Here is a 20,031-nt window from a genome sequence, read left to right as displayed (position 1 = left end):
GGGAGGGAGAGAGGGTGTTGGCAAAAAGCTGTGGTAAAACCCCTCGGGAAAGGAAAGGGGGGCGTTAGCGTTGTAAATTATAAGGCCGGAAAAAAGGGAACTGGGGTGGTTGTTTTGCCGCTGAGGAGCACGAGGGTGTAAATCCCCCCGCTGAAGGCGCCTTCTTGCTTCCCAGGGAGAAAATGTGCTTTTTCTGGTGACCAACTTCATCGCGACAGCAAAGCAAGCCCAGGGCACCTGTCCCGAGGTAAGTGAGCCGCCCTGTTCCTTAGCCCTGCGCTGAAGTGGGGTTCGGTCTGTAAAGCCAGTGGGTGCTGCTGCTCAGTAGCCATACAGGAACCAGAAAAACCTGGTGCAAGACCAGACAGAAGGGAAAAATGGATATTTTATTCCTAGCAACACTGACTGCCCTCATTTACATTGCCCCATAGATGTTACTTGCTCATTTGCACTTGCTCTGTCATACCCGCACGAAGCAAGAGGTCTATGCAAGCTGTCTGGCCGGGGTCACTCGTGGTGACCAGAAGGACAAGGGACACGGTCTGTTGGGTCCTCGCCTGCTCTCTGGGCTTCTGGAGGGGTGGTGACACTGTGATCTTTACAGGCTTTCTCCTGCCTCTGGACAAGGGCTGCTCTGGGGAGGCTGAGCTGTGTTGCCCTGTTACGATTTCGTCTCCACACTGAACTGGCATCAGTACTGCCATCCCCAGCTAATACCTGTTACCGGTGTTCCTTCTTGAGTCTCATACACATTCTTCGTTTCTTGACTTGCTGCTCCATTCTTCTGCCTCTGTTCTGCCATTTTTCCTAACGCTTTTACGCACGCTCCATGGATACCTGTGCCATGTTTCCTTTATAACTCTCTGCTGCAGGACTAGTATCCTCTCCATCTTAGCATCCTATTTTTAGGAGGAACAGAGCACAGGCTCTAGGTGGTTTCCCAGTCAGCCAGCACTTAGTGGTCTATGTTCTCTGGGAGAAATCTTCCCTTTAAGGCTGGATTCAGGCCAGCTCTTCAAGTGAACTCTCCCGAGCTGGACCCTGCTTGGCAGACAGGAGCAAATGTCTTTTCAGCTAAGTCACTGCTGGCACCTTGTACCTGAGCCAAGCACTGTTTGTCCTAATGGTCCCTTTGGCTTTTGCTGTGCCATGCCCAGCCTGGTCCTGCTTCCCAACTCACCCTGTGCTGCAGGCTGCCGGGCTGGGCTGCTCTCCAAACGCAGCCCGCAGGCTGTGCAAGAGGAGGAGCAACCTGGGGTTTGGGGCAGGGAAAATGATGCTAATGATCCCTCTTTAAAATGTTGAGAAGTCCTAAAGGACTGACAGGGGCAGGAATGTCCCTAGGTGAAGATGTGTGCAGTAGAGCATTTCAGGGCTCTCACACGAGCATCTCTGGATGCTTATTTTTGCAGTGTGCAAGCCTAGGATACAGAGAGAGCAGAGCACTTCTTCCTGTTACAGTGCTGTGCTGTGTCTGGGTGTCTGTCACAGCATTCACCCCGTGCTGCTCTCCAGTAGCTTCTCAGTTCCTGGCTTTGGGGCTGTAGCTGACATTCATGTTTGGAAAGCTTTGAAGATTTAGCAGTGGCAGCTTTTGACTTTGCAGGAGGTTCTGAATATTCTGAATTACCAAAGAATTCTGTGCTGGCAGACCAGGGAAAAGTCTGGATGGGGCCAGAGGCAGCACCCGAACGCAGAACGGGTTGTTGCAGCAGTTGATGTCTGTGTTGAGCTCAGATTTTGGCTGAGCTGTGACTTACCTCCTAGGGAGACTTTTCAATGTTGATCTCAAATATATTGAGTGGCTCAAAACCCTCTGCCTCTATTTGCAAGGAGTTTTGAAGGTTAAAGAAGATGATCAAAATAGACACGGAGCCAGGAGGCATTAGTTGGAGAGAGTGCATGCACTGTCCGGATGCAAACGCTGGGGCTAAGGGACCATTTCACTTAAATAATGGTATTTAACACATCCAGCTGTGCTTAGCTCTTGCAGGTCCAGATGCTGCTGATGGATGCACATGTGAGCAGCACTGGTCCCAGCCCCAAGCAGCACAGGACCGTGTCCTAAGGGGATGAGGGACCTGTTAGACTTTGGGAGAAGCCTCATCCTTCTTTGTTCCCATGTGATGCTACTGGTGGTTTGCTGTCCAAGAAGGTTCACTTTGCTTCCCAGGCCCTGGTATGTGGCTGCATAGCTGTCGAGGGCTGGGAGTCAGCAATTGTTTCTGACAATATTAAGAATATAGTCTTTTTCTACCCACTTAATTGTGACTATAGAAAGTGAATATAAACCTTCCAGCTGTGAGGTTCCAAGAATTTATGCAGAGGTCTCTGCTGTCAATACAAGCACATAATTGCTGCCCCTGTCTGAAATCACCCCTGTCCCAGGAACTATGAACTCTGAGCAGCGTCTGAGCTCTGCTGTGAACCCCCTGGGGGGTGTCTTCTGAGAACGTGTACTAGTTCACCTGCTTGTCAAGAAACCTGTACTGAATGCTGCCGTGCATTCCTGTCCTGTCCAAAACCTGCATTTCTTGAGTAGGTGCCTAGAAAAACTTGTTCCTCCTAATTTTCCCAAGCTTTTAGACCCTTACACAACCAAGATGCAGCAATGGTTTAGAGTTTTAGGACCAGAGATCCAGTGCCCAATGAGTGCTTTTAACCAAGTCTAGATCTCTCCGCTTCACTCACAATGCGCTTGTGGCACATGTATCCTGGTTTGGATCGTGCCTGTAGAAAATGCCAGCACCAACAGATATTTTTTCAAGGCTCGTTTCTGCTAAAAGGTGGTAGGTGAGATTGAAACCTTCTTGGCCAGGCTTTAGGGTTTCTGTAATGACATCACAGACTTCAGTACCTGAATTTCTCCCAAGCTTTGCGGCTTGCATGCCCTGGACACCCAGAAGTGTCTGTCTACCAAGTGGCACTTGTCATGTGTCTTGTTACCTGGACTTGGGAAGGGACTGACATGCTCGTCTGGGTGTTGTCTGGTTCCTTCTGGAGGTTGAATCCATGACATCTGATTTGAATCCAGGACGACAAAGTGCTCTCATAAGTGCTTATTACAGCATTACAGGTGGGTCCTTCAAGCTATGAGTGGGCCATCAGTAGGCATGAGGGGTGTGAATCCAGTAGCCACCTGTCTCCAGCAGTCAGACAGGACTTCCTGGTCCCTCCGGTAGTTAGACACCCCCCCTCGCTCCCAGGCCCCTTCACCTCCTCTCTGGCTCGTTCAGCCTGTCGTTTGCTGTGAATTACTCACTCGTGAGCACACCTGCACTTGCTGTAGCTGGTGGTACCCAGGCACTTGGACCTTTGTGACCAGTGGTCCCACTCCAGCTTCTGGCATTTAGACCCCCATATGCACATGCAGAATAGAGCCTCTCGCCCAAGCAAATAGTTAGAAATGGAGTTTAGTCCAAAGACAGGTCAGGCTGTGCTGATGAGGCACAGGGCAGCTCTTTACATGCAACCAGTCCTTTGCATCCTTTTATCCCTCTATTTTCCAATGTTTGTTCCTTCTCAGCTCACCTAGATCCCTTCCTTTCCATGCCTTTTCTTCCTCCCCTAAACATCTTATCCCCTAAATGTCTCTTCTGCATGCCATAAATGATTGCCATACCGCTAGGCAGTGCATCTCCCCAGCCCAAAGGTGCTTCAGCGAGCAGTTTCTCTCAGCTCATTATGGTGGGTTTCACACCTGGACCAAGGGGCTGAGGCTGTCCTGGGACAGCTCTGGAGGGGCCCAGGGAGACCCCCACTTGTGACTCTATAACTGGTGTTTCCCCACCTGCCTTTGGTCCTCTGTGCCCCTCTGAGCTTGGGGATTTGGATTTCTGATGGGCTGGTGACTCCTGTGATGGCCTGGGAGTAGCTGGCAGAAGGTGTTACTCATTCTCCCACCTGCTGTCATCTCTCTGTGTTAGAATAGGAGTTTTCGCTGCTCCTGGCAATCATGGGTCCAGAGTGAGGGTGAGGCTTTCCACATCTTTTGTAAAACTTGTGTTATGCTGTGTTTAGGGTCTCTTTGGTCCTTCCCCAGGGAAATTGTGGTGTTGATTTACCAAGTGCTTAATCGGCTCTGCCATTAAGGCCCTCCCAAACCCAAACTGTGCTTGTTCCCAGTCCCAGCTGAAAGGTCCAAGCTAGCTCCTGAGGCTTCCTCTGCTGCTGTGGCAGAGGAGGTGAGCACCCCAAAGAGCGTGGAGACAGGCGGAAAGGATTGCCCCTCAGAGATGCCTCTCTTCTCACTGGCTGGAGGCTGTCCAGGGTCTGGACATGGTGGATGTCTTCTGTAAGTGCTTGGGCCGTGCTTGGAGAAACAGGAGCAGCAGCACAGAAATGCGGGTGAGTGACTGCGTGGCCTCAGGCGGCTGTGCAGCGCAGTAACAGCGCTTCTCTCTGTCTCTCTCAGAGCCCTTCTATTCTTGACGCGATGTGCACAGAAGATGCAGACTGTCCCATGGGAAACCCAGTGGTTGGTGGCAATGGTACTGGGTGTTTTGCTAAAAACAAAACAAAACAAAAAAACCATAAAATCATTTAGTTCCCCATGTTTGGCAGCAAACAGATCCACAAAGGTGCCTTATTGCCTGAGTTGAGTGCTTTTTGTAAGTGTGCACGGAAGTGTTCTCCAGCCATTTATTCTTGGCAAAACCTTACAGAGACCTGTCACGGCTGGATGAGCAGGTGCTGCGGGCACAGGGCACTGTCACAACAAATACAGGGGTGCTTTGTTTCTGATACTGGCTGTCGGAATTGAAACCGGTGTGCTGTGTGATTAGCAGGTTTTCCTTTTGTAATAAAACCTGGCTTTTATTTCATGCTGGTGAATATTAGCAGCCCATATGAGTTCAGCTGGAAAAAGGATATTTCAGCTCTAAAACTTCGCCAGAACTTTGCATGTGGGATTGCCCCAGCTTGTCGTGTTCCCAGCTGGGGAGCGGGTGGCTTCAGCAGCCACAGGGCAGGAGAGGCTGCGCTGGACAGACAGGCGCTGACAGCAGTAAGCAGCTTCTTGTCTTTGTAAAACAGCTCCTGTCATTTGGCCTTGAGGGAAACCTTCACAGGGAAGTTGTTGGGTGGAGAAAACACTAAAGATGATCCCAGGGTCATCTTTGTGGTTCAGGTTTTGAGAAGGCCAGAACAAGCCAGTGGCTAGGGCACTATTCCAGGAGGGGAGCTGCAGAGAAGATGTGTTGAAAAGGAATAGCAAATGATACACATTGTTTCATTTCTAGGGATAAAAACTGGGAAATGTGTGATGTTCAACACCACCCATTCAACCTGTGAGATCTACGGCTGGTGTCCTGTGGAGAACAACACACTGCCCAGGTAAGGCACAGGGCGAGGGGACAGCAGGCGTTGAGAGCTCTGGTTCCTTCCCTCTGTGCTCTGTGTAACAAGGGGTCTGACCATACTTGCCTGAGGGGCAGCCAGACTGAGTGAGATCTTTGACATTGATCTACCGGTTGGTTAAGGCCAGAGAACTCCACGCAAGAGCATTTCTTGCAACTGTCCATTGTAGCCAAAGTCCCAGGATTGTGGAAGAAACTGCAGGGTGAGGGGAATGGGGACGTGCCTTGGCCACTGTGCAAAATTTGAATTTGTTGGTGGTTGTTTTCCAGGAAACCTCTTCTGGCTGAGGCGGAGAATTTCACTCTTTTTATAAAAAATACTGTCCACTTCACCAAATTTAACTTCTCCAAGTAAGTATGAGGCTTGTCCAGCCAGACTCTGCGTGCATCTTAGTCCAGCCTCTGTGCTGAGCTTGTCTGCCCTGGGGCTGAGCAGCTAAGAAGCTATGTGCCATTCAGGATGGGCAGTGGCTTGGGCAGTTGCGGTTCAGGATAGTGTTTTCAGGAGAATGCCGGTCGCCTCAGCAGCACCTGTGTTTGCAGATGTAAGAGCAGTGGGATGGGGAGCCCTCAGAGAGAGAGACTGGTGGCCGTCTGCCTGTGTAGAGCGCTGAAGACAGAGCCGGAGAATGCCAGTCATTTCCAAGGTCTCATTTTGTCCCATATATTTTTGCCTTTTAGTCCCTGCAAAATGGTTTCACAGAGGCCTAGTGAAGGGCTGCACTGGCCTTGATGCCCCAGGCAGGCTGACTGTGCTGCCTTACTCTGGCAGGAGATGAGGCTTGGGGCAGCTGGGCTGCCCTGTTATCGCCCCTAGAGCTGGGTCATTACATCTCACAGTGGTGGGAGCTAGGTGCTGGGGAGGAAAAAAGCACAAAGGCAGAGGTGGAGGAGAGGAGCTGGGAGGGGAAGGACCATGGCAGATGCTGTAAACGGTGATAAGTCCATGTGTGATTCCTGTGGGCTGCTTCCCCTCCACCCTCTCTCCAACTGAGGCTTTAGAGGAGGCAATGACTGTCTCCCTCTGAAGCAGGAGCATTAGTAGTCCCACGCCAGCAAGAGAGTCTCCTTTTCAGTCCTGAAGCCGGGCTCCCTGACCTCCGCCTCTCACAGCTCCCTCTCTCCCTCCTGTCTCAGGTGCAATACTTTGCAAACCAGTGACCCCACCTATTTCAAGAGCTGCACGTATGATCCGTTCTTCAATCCCTTCTGCCCCATCTTCCGTGTCCGTGACATGGTGGAGGCAGCTGGAGAGACCTTTGGAGACCTCGCACTGCTGGTACTTGTTTTTTTTTAAAAGTATGGAAGATGACTCAACTCCCCAAGGATGTGGGCAGGGGGTGGGGACAGGACTGACCCCTGGAATGCTAAGGGAATGTGCGATCTGTGAACATCTGAACAGTAAAGAACTCAGCAAATCTCTGATCCCATGCTTCTCCTGGAGTAACATGTGTTTTTCAGGGCGGGAGCATCGGCGTTCGCATCGAGTGGGACTGCAACCTGGATCACCCCTCTGCCCAGTGCCAGCCGCAGTACTCCTTCAGCCTGCAGGACAGGAGGTACAATTTTAGGTGAGGGTGCTGCGACAGTGGCCACACAGGCCTGTGAGTTGAGCACATGGCAGTGGTTCAAGATCTCAGTTTTCCTGAGTGGTGCTCTGAAAGGAGCAGCAGGGACATGGGGATGTGGTAACTCAGTGCAGGGTCTGTCAGTACCAGGGTGTTGTGGTAGTTCCCGCACCTTGTAGCTCTCTCTTTGGAACTGCCTGAGGGCAGGGATGTGTGGCTGTCCATCCCCGTGCTGACCCTGAACTGGACATACTGGGAGCAGCATGCTCCCAATGACCCCGGGCTGGGTGCTGAGTGGATGCTGATGCCCGGATGCTGATGCCAAGCCAGTGAGTCACGGCAGCATGTGCATTGCTGTGCAGGACACAAGGTGTGCACAGGCACGTGGTAGCCCCAGTGATCGTACAGCACAGGCAGCCCTCTTTCCTCTCTGCCTGCGCAGAGCTGCCGTGGCTTTCTGAGCTGCATCCAATGTCTCACGCAGAACTGCCTCCTACTACTGGGACTCCCAGCGGCGGCTCTACCGGAACCTGCTGAAGCTCTATGGCATCCGCTTCGACGTCTCCGTGCACGGCCAGGTACCGTCTCCTCTGCAGACCCCGCATGTGCAGTCCTGACAGCCTTATCACCGGGGCTGACTCCCCGCACCGCTCCCTGCTGCTCTCCTGCCGCTAGCCCCATGGCTTCCTGCTGGCGTCGCTTCTCCCCACCCTGGTGAGCTCTTCACCTCTTTCCAGAGTTTTCCAAGCAGAGCAGGAAAAAAATGGTCTCTCCCGTTTAAAGAGAAATTTCTTGGTAATGCCCTGAGCAGTGAGGCTTCCCTCGGGGATCTAACATGGGTGTTGAGAAGTGCTGGGCCCTGTAGGCAAGGTGAGCTCGTTTGGGCAGAGGGCCTGTGAGTATCTCTGGGGATCTCCTGGTGGGAGCACCCTGGCAAAGATCAACCTTGACTTTTCTGAACCTGGACAATTAGTCCCTTCTTGATTAATTGTGCCCTCAGGGAGAAAAGGCATGGGCATGGCTGATGCTACTTTGTGCAGCATCACTGACAAACTCAGTACTCAACTGTGCAAGGTGGAGCCTGTTGCTGAGGGGACTTGCCACCCTGAGAGATGTCCACAGCTGGTCTGTCATGCTTAGCAGTGGCCTTTTCACCCAAAGAGGGTGAAGCACACGGTGCAGGACAGGGTGCACCACTTCTGGGTGGTGAGACCGGGTCTGGGAGGTGTGGAGCAGGGGAGAATAGCCAGGAGAGAGATGGGAACCCCAAAGTCTCTTTCCTCAGAGATACCAGACTTATTTGAGCAGAGGGACACCACACCAGGGCTGTGTTTGGAGTTCGCTGGGATGCAGTTCTGTGGGTGGCAGCAGGAGGGAAGCTCCTGCTGTCCCTGCAGGAGTCACAGTAATCTGAGCTGCCTCAATCCCTTTGTTGACAGCCAGAGGGGTCTTGGGTCAAGGCAATAGCAGTCAGGTTCCTGCAGCTGGGCATGGAGAAATGGTCCCTGTTTCCACCAGCGCCTCCCTGGCTTTAAGCACACTGCCCAGCAGGGCTTGTCCCACAACCCTCTCACCACTTTCCACCCACTGTCTTCCCCCTCCATCCACTGTTTCTCCCCAGGCTGGGAAGTTCAACATAATTCCCGCTGCTGTGAGCTTCGGCACTGGCATCGCATTCTTTGGTGCTGTGAGTACTCCAGATACACTCCTGCTTTCCAATCCGTGGATTGGGATTTGCTACTCATTTGTTGTTTCCCCGGCCTGCCTGGCCACAAGGCTTCCTGGGTCCCTACCAGCCCGGGAGGGAACATGGGCTGGAAGGGTGTTAGCTCCCATTTTTCTGTTTGCGGTCATTAGCAGTAACAACACTGCGGGATCAAGGATCCTGAGCACTGTCAGGGGCACATCTCGCAGAGCCCGGGTGTTTGTGTTGTCCCTGGGAAGGCGCATCGCTGGGGCGGTGCTGGCTAGTCTGTTCCTGCTGCCTTGGTCCTCATGAGAGACCACCTCCTCTCTGTTCTTCTCCCCTGACTGTAAAGGGAGCCAATGTCTGGCTCCAGCATGGACATGGTGTTGCAGTCGTTGAGATGCGGCAGCCCCTTGTAGAGCACTTCTATGGCTCTTCCCTTTCAGCAGGGTAACGGGGACACTGGTCTCTCCCACCTGCCTCCTCTTTTCTACCGTACGTGCTCATTCCAGTCCCTTATGTGGCTGGGATGGCCGCTCTCCACTGGAGCAGCCCTCACCCTGCGTCCCAGGGTGAGGTTAGGAGTTGGAAGGGACTGCTGGAGATCATCTACTCTGACCCCTTGCCAAAGCTCACCCAGAGCAGGTTGGACATGATCACGTCCAGGCGGGTTTTGAATCTCTCCAGAGAAGGAGACTTAACCGCCTCTCTGGGCAGCCTGTGCCAGTGCTCTGCCACCCTCAAAGTAAAGAAGGTTTTCCTCATGTTGAGATGGAATTTCCCGTGTTCCAGTTTGTGCCTGTTGCCCCTTGTCCTGTCACTGGGCACCACTGAAAAGAGTCTGGCCCCATCCTCTTGCCACCCCCCCTTTAGACATTGATCATCATTGATGAGATCCCCTCTCAGCCTTCTCTTCTCCAGGGTGAACAGCCCCACGGCTCTCAGCCTTTCATCAGAAGAGAGATGCTCCAGTCCTCTGAGCATCTTTGTAGCCCTCCACTGAACTCCCTCCAGTAGTTCCGTGTCTTTCTTGAATTGGGGAGCCCAGAACTGGACACAGTGCTCCAGATGTGCCCTCACCAGGGCAGAGTAGAGGTGGAGGACCACCTCCCTTGGCCTGCTGGCCGTGCTCTTCTTAATGCAGCCCAGGATGCCATTGGCCTTCTTGGCCACCACGGCACATTGCTGGCTCATGGGCAACTTGTCCACCAGGACCAGCCCAGATGATCATGTCTAACCTCCTGTGGAGCTAATGGGAGCAGGTGGGGTCAGAGAGAACCTGGTGGAGCTGCTGGGGGGGCCGGGGCCAGAGGCAGGTCAGGCTTGCTGTCCCCAACACTGGCCAGGTGCTGGAGTTTGGCCCATGGTGCCACCACGGCACATTGCTGGCTCATGGGCAACTTGTCCACCAGGACCAGCCCAGATGATCATGTCTAACCTCCTGTGGAGCTAATGGGAGCAGGTGGGGTCAGAGAGAACCTGGTGGAGCTGCTGGGGGGGCCGGGGCCAGAGGCAGGTCAGGCTTGCTGTCCCCAACACTGGCCAGGTGCTGGAGTTTGGCCCATGTTCTGCTGCAGGGCTCAGTGGGAGCAGGGGCAGAGGGCCTGGTGCTCCTGCAGGAAGCTTCGCTGCTAACTGCCCTGCTGTGTTTGTCTGTCTTCAGGCCACGGTGGTCTGTGACCTGGTTCTGCTCTACCTGGATGCGAAGGCTGACTTCTATTGGAAGGAGAAGTTTGAGGAGGTAAGGATGGAGCCACTTCGGAGAGATGAGGTTGGAGTGAAGTTTTGAAAGTGAATTTAATTATTTTCTGCCCCTTGGGTAAAACTCAATTTGCAAGGCCTGGGAAAACGCTGGTGGAGCAGTTCTTAGTTTTTCAACTCTTGGGCTTGGTGGGTGGTCTGGACTGAGCCTGACAGAGATTAAAGTCTTACAAGTTCAATGATGACAGGCAGCAGAGCGGAAGAGAGGGACCTAGCTGGTGCCCAGACCTCAGCTGGTGCCACCACCTCAACTATGAGACAACACGGAGTCCCTGAGGGCACCTTACCGTAGAAACCTCACCCAGCTCCATGTTTATTCGCCCTCTTCTGAACTGAATCTGGCCGTGCTCCGTGTGGAGAGAGGGCAGCTCTGCAGAGCGCGCCCTGCTGCTGTGTCAGTGTTGATGCTGCAGTTCAGTGACAGAGTTTCTTGCTGTGCATGATTGCCGCTTTGGCGCTGCCCGGCCCTGGTGAACCGGGCAGGGTGTGGGCTGGGAGGTCCCCACAGAGCAGGAGAGCTGCCAGCCCCAGCTTGGGTCACAGTCTGGTGAGGGTGGGAAGGGCCCTCTGGAGCTCCCCCAGTGCCACCCCCCGCCAGAGCAGGGGCACCTCCAGCAGTGGCACAGGACGGCGTCCCGGCGGGTTTGGAATGGCTCCAGAGTGGGAGACTCCCCCACCTCTCTGGGCAGCCTGTGCCACTGCTCTGCCCCCCTCACAGGAAAGAAGTCCCTCCTCATCTTTGGCTTTATCTGGCCAACTCTTGGAAACCTCTGAGGACAGAGATCCCTCAGCTCCTAGTGGGCTGCATCATCCTACTCGGGGGGGAAAAAAGTGTTGTTCCTAATGATTAATCTCAAATCATGACTGGTGGGGGGGTCTCAAGCAATGCATCTGTCGCATGGGACTGTGCAGAGCAGCGCAGGACCTGCCTGGGCTGTCCCCTTGTCTCTAGTATACTAAGATGCTCCTGTTCCTTTCACAGGCAAAACCCCCTAAAGGTAAGACCGAACCTGCGGCTTAGGGACATTGGGAATACTCCACCGCAAGTGCTCTTCGCTCCAGAGTGACCTCCAGGTAGATGTGATGGGGATACGGCTGTGGCCTGGGTGGAGGTGGCCCAGCTCTCGTGGCCCGAGTGTGTGCTGCTGGGGTTAGGGTCTGCCTTTCCTAGAGACAAACATGCTGAAGTTCTTGGCTCCTGGAGCGCAAAGCCACTCCACATGCAGCTCCCAGCACTGACCGGCCGGTGAGCAAGCAGAGCCATGCTGCGGGAACCGGAGCTTGCGGGGGAGCAGCTGGCCCATGCGCAGCACCAGAGGCTTAAAGCACTTTGCACTTCACGTTCCAGATAGCCCTGGGCATTGATTTCCCACAGAAAACAGGGGTGGAACAAAATAAAGCTGTTCAGAAAGCGGAAGGTGGTTCTGCTCTGGCTCTGACCCTGGGGGAGGGCTGTGAAGGTTTTGCGGTGCCACTCTCGCACCTCACATTGCCCTGCGTGCTTCCAGCTGGGATGGCTTCACACCAGCAACCCAGATCCTTTGGGGACCTCCTCAGGGAGCCGCAGGGCTGCACCCTCCTGCCCCAAGTTGGCTCTGCTCAGGGAGGGTTTAAGAGCTGAGCCCTGGGCTGATGCCCAGTGAGGATGAGCGCAGCCCTGTGCTGATGCATGGGGTGCTCCAGGAACCCCACGAGCTGCCCGGCTCAAAAACACAGTGTGTGGAGGCGCAGTGGGGTCCGAGCACCGTTTACTGCTCTCTGCTGGCACTGACTGCGAGGGATGGAGGGGTCCTGCAGCATCACCCCTCCGTGGCTGCCTGCCCCGCTCTGCCCCCCTGCCCTGGGTGTCCCCCACCACCCTCCTTGAACTGTCGCAGGTAGAACTGTGCTGCCAGCTGCTTGGTCATGGTCTTCAGTGCAAGGAAGGCAGCCACAATCTCGGCGAGGAGGAAGGCCAGGAAAAGGCTGTGCACAGCCATCTCCAGCGGCAGACGGATGACATGGCTGTCTGTCAGCAGGGAGAGCAGGAGCGGGAGCTGGATCAGGAAGGAGAGGAGGAGGAACCCGGCCAGCTCGGGCACCTGTGGGAGCAGAGGCCAGTGGTGGGGTGGGGGGACCCTCTCTGCCCCAGGAGCTCCCTGCATCGGCCACTCTGGGTACTGGGGGCGTCCTCGCTACGTGGAGCTGTGCCTGGACATGGTCAGCTGCTGTCTGGCCCAGTGCTGGAGCATCTCACCTACAGCACAGGGAGTGATACAGCAGGAGAGCGAGTGGGTCCCCTTTTTCCCCTGCCTCCCAGTCCTCCCTGCACCCGCAGTTCCCTCCCAGGACAGCTCCAGGAGGAACGGGCAGTGATGGGCACTCAGGTCCGAGCCAGGGGACAGCCAGCACAGCCACAGCCCCCCCCCGCCCCAGCAGGGCTGTCCCTCACCGAGCACAGGGGCCAGGGTGGAGAGAGGGCACTTACCTTCTCCTGCAGGTTCCCCACGTAGCCCAGGTAGAGGCGGGAGCCCTCAGCCAGAGTAAGGATGAGGAAGGCAGTGACCAGCAGGAACTGGTAGTGCTGAGGCAGCAGCTGGTACTGTAACGGGGGCACAGCCTCGTCCCAGCCAGCCCCTGTGCCCCATGCCCAGCTCTCCATGCCCCGTTTCCCATCCCATGTGTCCCGTGCCCACCTACCCATCCCCTTTGCCCTGTTCCCAGTTCGCCGTGCTCTGCCGGCTTCCACCCATGCTGGTGCCCAGCCCTACCCGCTCTGCCCTCCCCAGTTTAACTTTCCCTGCCTTGAGAGTTCAGTGGTTGTTCTCAGAATTTCCGTTTCGGAGAGCCAGGGGTGAGCCATCTTGTCTTGCAGGGGACAGGGCATGTTGTTTGTGTGCGTGGGGACCCATTAATTTAGAAGACGCTTCCCTCTCCCCCGCTCACGTGTGCCCAGGGAGGTCGGGCAGAAAGAAGCTCACACCGCACCCCCACCATGTGCCCCACTGAACGGTACCTTCAGCTGCAGCATCATCCCCTCAGCCAGACACCAGACGGGGAAGTAGTAGACGTTGAAGTAGAGCATCATCTGGAGGGGCAGGCTGGCCAGCACCTCGTGGGCTAGGCAGGGCAGGCAGGGTGGGCTGGGCTGCCCCGCACCCCCGGGGCCTCGCTGCCCCAAGGGACCCTCTGCCTCACAGCCCACGGAGGGGAGAGCGACAGCCCCCGCCGTGCCTGGGCGGACGGCTGGGTGGCAAGAGTGGCTTTTTGCACTAAATGTGCTTATTTTTGCTCCCCCTCATCAACGGGTGGACGCAGGGACCCATCGGGTGCTCCTGGCTCAGAGGCACCCGGGTGCTTTGGTGATGTGCTGGGCAGGCTCACAGTGATGGAGCGACAGCAAACACCACCAACACCACCACCCCCAAAACCCCGTGGCCGCAGAGCCCCGCTGCCCGTACCTGGGTGGTAGGTGTGGGCAGCGCCGCTGTCCCGCGTCTTGTTGTTGATGAAGAGGGAGCTGCTGAACGCCGCCAAGCCCCAGCGGAGGTTGGGGGGCAGAGGAGTGTGCACAGCCATGGCCGGCAGTCGAGCCCTGCTCGCCCCAGCCTGGCTCAGCCGGGATTAGCCAGAAGGTAATTAACGGGATGACAGGTCGGGCTAATGCACGGGGCCACCCGGCCATTGGCTCCCTGGGGATGGGGCTGCTGAGGTGGGAGGAGGATGCGGGGGATGAAAATTCCCTCCTGGGACACCAAGCCCATGCGGGGGCCACAAAGGTACAGAGCGTCTCCCCTCCCCAGCAGCCTGCGGGGGGTGAGCAGCAGGTTGTACCCATCACCGTGATGGGGACGCGGCGGTGGCCTCAGCCTGTGCACCCCACAGGCAGCACTCTGCTCCGCTGTACCCTCTCCCAGCCGGGTTGTATTGACGTAATGATTGCTCAAAACTCCCGGACGGATGAGGATGCCCGCGGAGGGGATGGTGCTCTCTGCCAGAAACGCTTCTTCAAAGCCTCCAGGCTCATGCTGCATTTTACCCATCACCGTGAGCTTCCCTGTTAACAGGCTGCCCCCGCGGGTCTCTATGCTGCTCAGCCTCCCCAGGCCTCAGGGAGGGACAGTGTGTGCAGAAGGGTGGTTGAGCCAGAAAGGGGATGGTGCTTTGGGGCCTTCGCAGTTAGTCCTACCCAACAGGCACAGTCTCATCTCATGATCTTCATCCTCCAACCTGTCCCCGAAGGTGCATCAGAGCAGCTGCTGCAAATATTGGGAAACAGTATTGTAAATTTGGTCCTTAAGGGCCAGGTGCTGGCAAGGGACACAAGAAACTAAATAAAAAGAGGATTCTTCTGCTTGATAAAGCCAAAATTAAGCTGCAGAGCTCATTGCCATATGCTGCCCAAAAAAGCCCACCTGGGGCTGAAAGCATGGTTATACCAATGCATGATGGGCTGAAGTCCATCAAGGGCTTCCACGCACAAGGACCCAGTGTCTCAGGGCAGGTCCATGCTGTGAGCACAGCTCAGGGTGCACGTCCTTTCTCCAGCTCACAGAGCAGCTGTGAAACCACAGTGTGGCCCCATGGCCGGGCTCAGGGCAGCCGCTCCCCGTCCTTACATTACTGGTAAAAAAAACCCAAACTATGCAAAGCGGATTTCACAGAAAATTCTACCCAAGTGTGGAAAAAATACACCCTGCTACAAGCATTGGCCTGTTCTTAGAGAAGGACACTGAGCTAAAGAAGGATAATAGCTGAGCAGAGAGGCCCATGAGATCCTTCTGGTCTATTTGGCAATGCTCGGACAAGACATCTGAAGATGCCACTGGTAAGACATTCTCCACTGCATCGGGGCGGGCGTTTAACCAGAGCCTGTAACACTGTCCACCTCGCAGCCTCAGAAGTGACACTGGGAAGACTTGCCTGGAGATGGTTGGCCACCACCATTCAGCTGGTACCAGCTCTAGCCAAGACAAGGGCAGCCAACCCATGGGACAGGGGGACAAGCGTGCCACTGCGGGAAAGGGAGAAGGCAAAGCTATTTGTGTTGCCGTGACCTCCTTGGGGGCTGTAAGAAGGAACAAAGCGAGGAGTAAATGCCAGAAGAGGCAACGATCACCCAAGCAACCTGCAAGGTGCAAGGCCAAGGGCAGAGATGGATGGGCAAAGGGTGAGGCCATACTTAACGTCTGGGAAAACATTTTGTGAGGAGCAGTGATTTTTTTAGCAAAGGCTTAGGGCCCAAGGGAACTAAAAATAAACCTGTGACCTGCTGCGATGCTGCAACAAGGTGTCCAGAAGGGTTCTTGTGTGCGCAGGAAGGGAAGGTGTGCTGTGCCCAACACGTGGGTCCCCGGGTCCCAACATGGGGCGAGGTGCGGGCAGGGTGATAGGCAAAGCTCAGCAGGAGCTGGTGGAGAGCTCGGGGTCTGGGAACATCACATCTGCATGGGCAATCCAGGTGAGCAACCTAGAAGATACCTGGGCAATCTGGTGAAGCTAAATGTGATGGGGCAATGCAGCCGGGGGTCACAGACAAGCTGCATATTCCCCAGCTGGGTTTAGCTAATGGTGCTCATTCCCGATGGGAACAGGCAGTTTCTTAAGGAGAGCCGAAAACTTTCTGTCCTGGCATGGGGGGTTGCAAGATGTGCCTGGAGAAGTGGCAGAGGAGACAACCCAGCCTTGCCCAGCTCCAGGACATGCTCACAACTGGTACGCATTTGCTGGGACGCTGGATGAGGGGTCCTGGGTCCAACACCGTCCCGCACTGGTGTGGAGAAGCAATGTCCACAGGTCGGTGTCAGGATGCCCAGCTATGCCAGCAGTCCTACCCATGACCCAGCGCATGGCCTAAGGAAAGCCGTGGTGGTGACTGGGCTTTCGCCTGTCACAGGGTGATGTTCCCAGCCCCGGCGGAAACAGCTCTCTATAAAAAGGGGGAATGGGACTTGTTCCCCACACTGCAGCCATAAGCTGGGGCAGAAGGTCTTTCCTCAGCCCCTGCATGGTCTTCAGCGCTGTGGACGTGGGGGTGATGGCCACTGTGCACAGCTCATGCCCAATACTGGATGAGGCCCTGGCAGAGGCAAAGGAGTCAAAGGGCATCTTCCTGAAAAACGAAGCGCCCTGCTGATCTGCCAAGGAGGACTCCAGAAGATGCAAAGCCTTTGGGTGAGCAGGAAGACAGAGGCCTTGGAAAAGCTGTGCTGGGGAAGTACGTAGAGTACAGGAGCTGCCAGTTTCATCCAGCATGGAAGATGTGCCAGAGAACCCAGGGGGAAAATCACAGACCTCCAGGGGTTGCCACCATGTAGTGTCCCGGTGTCCCCAGGCACCCCCAGCTAGGTCCCCTGGGGAGCTGCCAAAGCAGAGTCCAACCACCCCACCAGCAAGACACAGGATGCAAAGCCACATCTCCACAGCGAGTGTGACGATCCAGGGCTGGGCAGCCACCTCCACTGGGGACTGTGCATGGCCCCCACCCCGGACACCAAGAGCTGAGCAGCCCCAGCCACCTCTGCCCTCGAGAGAAAGCCCTGGGGATGGGGACACCGAGATTTAGCTTTTGGGACTTAACATGAGACTTGCAAGTTCACATCCGTTTGTGGATCCAGAAGAGGACCCTGTTCATCACTGTGTGCTGGAGCATGCACGTCCCTGCCTACCAGCCTTTTTGGTCATGCCACCTGGGAAAAACCCTGCAGTGAAACCAGGAGAGACCAAGCAGAGACGTGACAGATGACTGGTGATGTTTCTACCCAGCAAAGATCACAAAGTCTGGAAATAAATACAGGTGAGCTGGACACAGTGGGAAGCCTCCACAGAAGAGGTGCTTGCACCACCCGGCTGACTTGCAGAGGTGACACAAGGCTTTGGAAGGAATCAGAGATGATCCAGATCTCAAGAACAGTACTGTTTTAATTCATAGGGGGTTAATCAAATTAAAAATATAAATCCTCTTGTTTTGGGCTCAGGGTAAAACACTGATTTTGGGGCAAGAAACCTCCCCTAGGACAGAGTACTGGACGCTCTCCAAGGGGGGGTTCTCGTCCCCCGGCTCTGCTGGGCTGATGGACATGGGACTTTGGGCTGGCCAGGTCCACTTCTGAGCTGGAGATAAGGCTCTCGTTCCAGCAGGGAGCAGAAAACACGACAGCAGAGCACAGACATGGAGAGCCAAGATGAGAAATGCAGCCTTGTCAGTGGGCGACAGGAGGAACAAGTGATGAAGGCCGGAGGACAGAAATACCCCTCCATCTGCTTTTCCTTGAGTAACATCTCAGCGGCAGTACTAATCCCGCAATAATCATTAAAGAGAGAGACATCACAAGGCTGGTTGGAAGGACAGCCACCAAGCCCGGGGACTGCAGTCCAGCTGCCGCACCTCTCCAGGGAGCCCCTGCTCCACACCCCGGGGACTGACCGAGAGCTGCCCAAGCCCAAACCGAGCCCCGAGAGATGGAGAGCAGCGCTCCAGCCCCTCATCTGCTCTGGGATGGGGAGATGCTGCCGATGCTGGGACCGATGAGCTCCAGAGCCCTCGGCTTGGGCAGGGACCCATCTCTGCTGGGGGGGCTGGACAGGACGACCAGCCTGGAGAAGGGAGAAAGTGAAACACAAACACATGGAGACAAGCCGGCATGACCCCATCTCCTTGCCACCCCCCCAATTGCTCCCTGGGGTGGGAGGGCACGGGGAGAGCCGTGGCAAGTGCTGCAGCGATGTGGAGAGGGAGCGGGTGTTGGACTCTGCAGGGATGCACATCGGAGCTCTGCTGGGAGTGAAGGGGATTTGGGAAGGAGCAATGTGCTTGAAAGCACAGCGCTCGCACTGTTTTCGGGGGGGAGGGACGTGCTCGGACCAGACACATCTGGGGACCCCCCAGCCCATCGGCAGCATCCGCAGCCGCGAGGTGCCTGTGCCCACTGACGGTGCCAAACCCCGCTCTCTCTGGGGGCTGCTTTTCCAGCGTCCCACGGGAATTGCAACAGCAGAGCCCCAGCCTGGTAGGCACCGGGGCAGAGGAGCTGTCGGCGGTCTGCTGGGAAGGTAAGTGCGCAGTGACAGGCGCCGGGTTCATCCAGGTCTCAGAGGGAAATGACTCAGCCGCGGTGTCCCCGCTTGTCCATGGAGCTGCCATCCCGTCCCCCAATAGCGAGTGCAGCATTAAGAGGGCGCAGCCACCGGCAGCATTAGGAGCCTTTCCCAGTTAGCCAGGACATATCTCCGGTTCTAAAAATGAGAAAAAGCCATCAGCGCTGTGAGATGTTTCCCAGCGTGCACAAGCACATGTGCTTGGCGTGCCTGGGCACTGCCCTCGGCACTAGTCCGGTCATCGGTCCCCATCCCAGCACCACTGCTGCTCTGCGCTCCTGGGCAGGATGACAGCGCCTCTTCCTCTGCCCTCACTCACATGCCACTATCCAAAAACCCATTTGCAGATCCTCAATTCCATGTAAAACTAAGTTCAAACGGTATCTCTTTAACTTAAAACGAGCCCTTCTGGCATTCAGCTGAAAATTCATGGAGACCCACCGAACAGCGGGGTCCCAGCCAAAAGGCAGCTGCGTGTTCCCGACAGATCTGTGCACCAGCACCCTGCAAAGGGGACGTAGCAGCCGTGCCCACCCCTGGTGTGGCTCCAGCCACCACCAGCCCCACCACCCAGCACGGTGGCATCACCCATGGCGGGGGGGAGGGGGGCTGCAAAACAAGGATGCAGCCATAACCGGTCTTCCGGCACAGGAATTCGGGCCGTGGCCCAAGCAGGGGGCTGGCTGTCCCTCCTGCCAGCCCTTCACACCCAGCGCACCCGGGACCCCAAACCGAACGTACTTGCCATGACGAACAAACAGCCTGAAAAGTGCGAAAGCAGCAGGAGACAGAGAGAGAAAAGACATTCAGGTTTAGGCGGTCCGGCTTCCTCCAGGCTCACTGAGCCCCACCACATGGGGCCAGCATCTCCCCACCACCACCATGAGATGCCACCTCCCTTCTAGCTGCAAACTGGGCGGCCAGCAACAGTTCCCTGCTGTACTGGAGATGATGGGCACAACCCTGCCATGGTCACTGGTGTCTGGCTGGACCCCTGACATGCTCCCTGTCCCAGGGGTGTCTGTGGCGGCTGAGCTGGCTCGGGGCTGCCCGGGGGCCGGGAGAGCTTCTCTCCCCCGGCTTTTGAGAAAGTCTGCTTTAATCGCAGGTGTGGAAACACCTCAGCGACGGGGACCCACATCCCTCCTCAGCTCTGATTCCCACTCTAGAGGCTCCTTCCCAGCAGGTATCACCTCCCAGCACAGCGTGTTCTGCACCCACCCTCTGCGTGCAGCGGTACACTCTGTCCTGTGCAAAGTCTTCAAAACAAAGCGAAGGCAGAAAAAATGCACTTTGCCTACGAGTTATGCCCCAATGAACCGGAGGCTGAGACACCAAGGGCCGGTGTCCCAGCACCACGGGCTCTCCAGGCTTTGCTCTTGCAGAGGGTTGTGCATGGGCAGCGCACCCAGCCCCTCTCTGCAGGTCCCCTCGACAGACTGGGTGCCCAGGGGCACCCCAGCATCGGGCAGTGCTGCCTCGGTGATGTGCGAGCGCCCCGTGGCAGTGAGCACCACTGTCCCTTCGAGTCTGTGCCAGGATTTGGATGCCAGTGTTTAAGACAAACCTCCTGGGAGGGGGG

At 55.9% G+C, this 20,031-nt stretch overlaps 3 protein-coding genes across 5 annotated transcripts in view; 1 reads left to right on the top strand and 2 right to left on the bottom strand.

Moving 5' to 3' along the window:
* The first annotated feature begins 178 nt into the window (after positions 1–178).
* Positions 179–11,394, top strand: P2RX6 (purinergic receptor P2X, ligand-gated ion channel, 6). The gene is made up of 9 exons (XM_009893331.1): positions 179–247; positions 4,415–4,490; positions 5,241–5,334; positions 6,495–6,636; positions 6,819–6,928; positions 7,410–7,503; positions 8,547–8,612; positions 10,276–10,353; positions 11,356–11,394. Exons 2-9 carry the CDS (start codon positions 4,436–4,438, stop codon positions 11,392–11,394), a joined length of 678 nt encoding a protein of 225 aa, XP_009891633.1. The 5' UTR covers positions 179–247; positions 4,415–4,435.
* Positions 11,395–12,172: 778 nt separating this feature from the next.
* LOC104293800 (transmembrane protein 17B-like) lies at positions 12,173–13,931 on the bottom strand. The gene is made up of 4 exons (XM_009893330.1): positions 13,814–13,931; positions 13,369–13,472; positions 12,841–12,954; positions 12,173–12,454 (listed from the first exon to the last, which is right to left on the bottom strand). The coding sequence occupies exons 1-4, from the start codon at positions 13,929–13,931 to the stop codon at positions 12,173–12,175; spliced, it is 618 nt and encodes a 205-aa protein (XP_009891632.1).
* Positions 13,932–18,547: 4,616 nt separating this feature from the next.
* AIFM3 (apoptosis-inducing factor, mitochondrion-associated, 3) overlaps positions 18,548–20,031 on the bottom strand; it is a 38,210-nt gene continuing 36,726 nt past the window's right edge. For 2 of the 3 annotated variants that reach the window (XM_009893320.1, XM_009893321.1), the window contains exon 19: positions 18,548–18,587. In XM_009893320.1, coding sequence (XP_009891622.1) covers positions 18,548–18,587 — 40 coding nt within the window. Of the gene's footprint in view, positions 18,588–19,190; positions 19,212–20,031 lie in introns of all 3 variants that reach the window. The other variant, XM_009893319.1, reaches the window with a different exon arrangement.

The sequence above is a fragment of the Charadrius vociferus genome, unplaced genomic scaffold (genome assembly GCF_000708025.1).
Source record: "Charadrius vociferus isolate BGI_N301 unplaced genomic scaffold, ASM70802v2 scaffold579, whole genome shotgun sequence".
Taxonomy (NCBI): domain Eukaryota; kingdom Metazoa; phylum Chordata; class Aves; order Charadriiformes; family Charadriidae; genus Charadrius; species Charadrius vociferus.
Note: the sequence above shows the minus strand (reverse complement) of the source record. Positions and strands in the feature narration are given on the sequence as shown.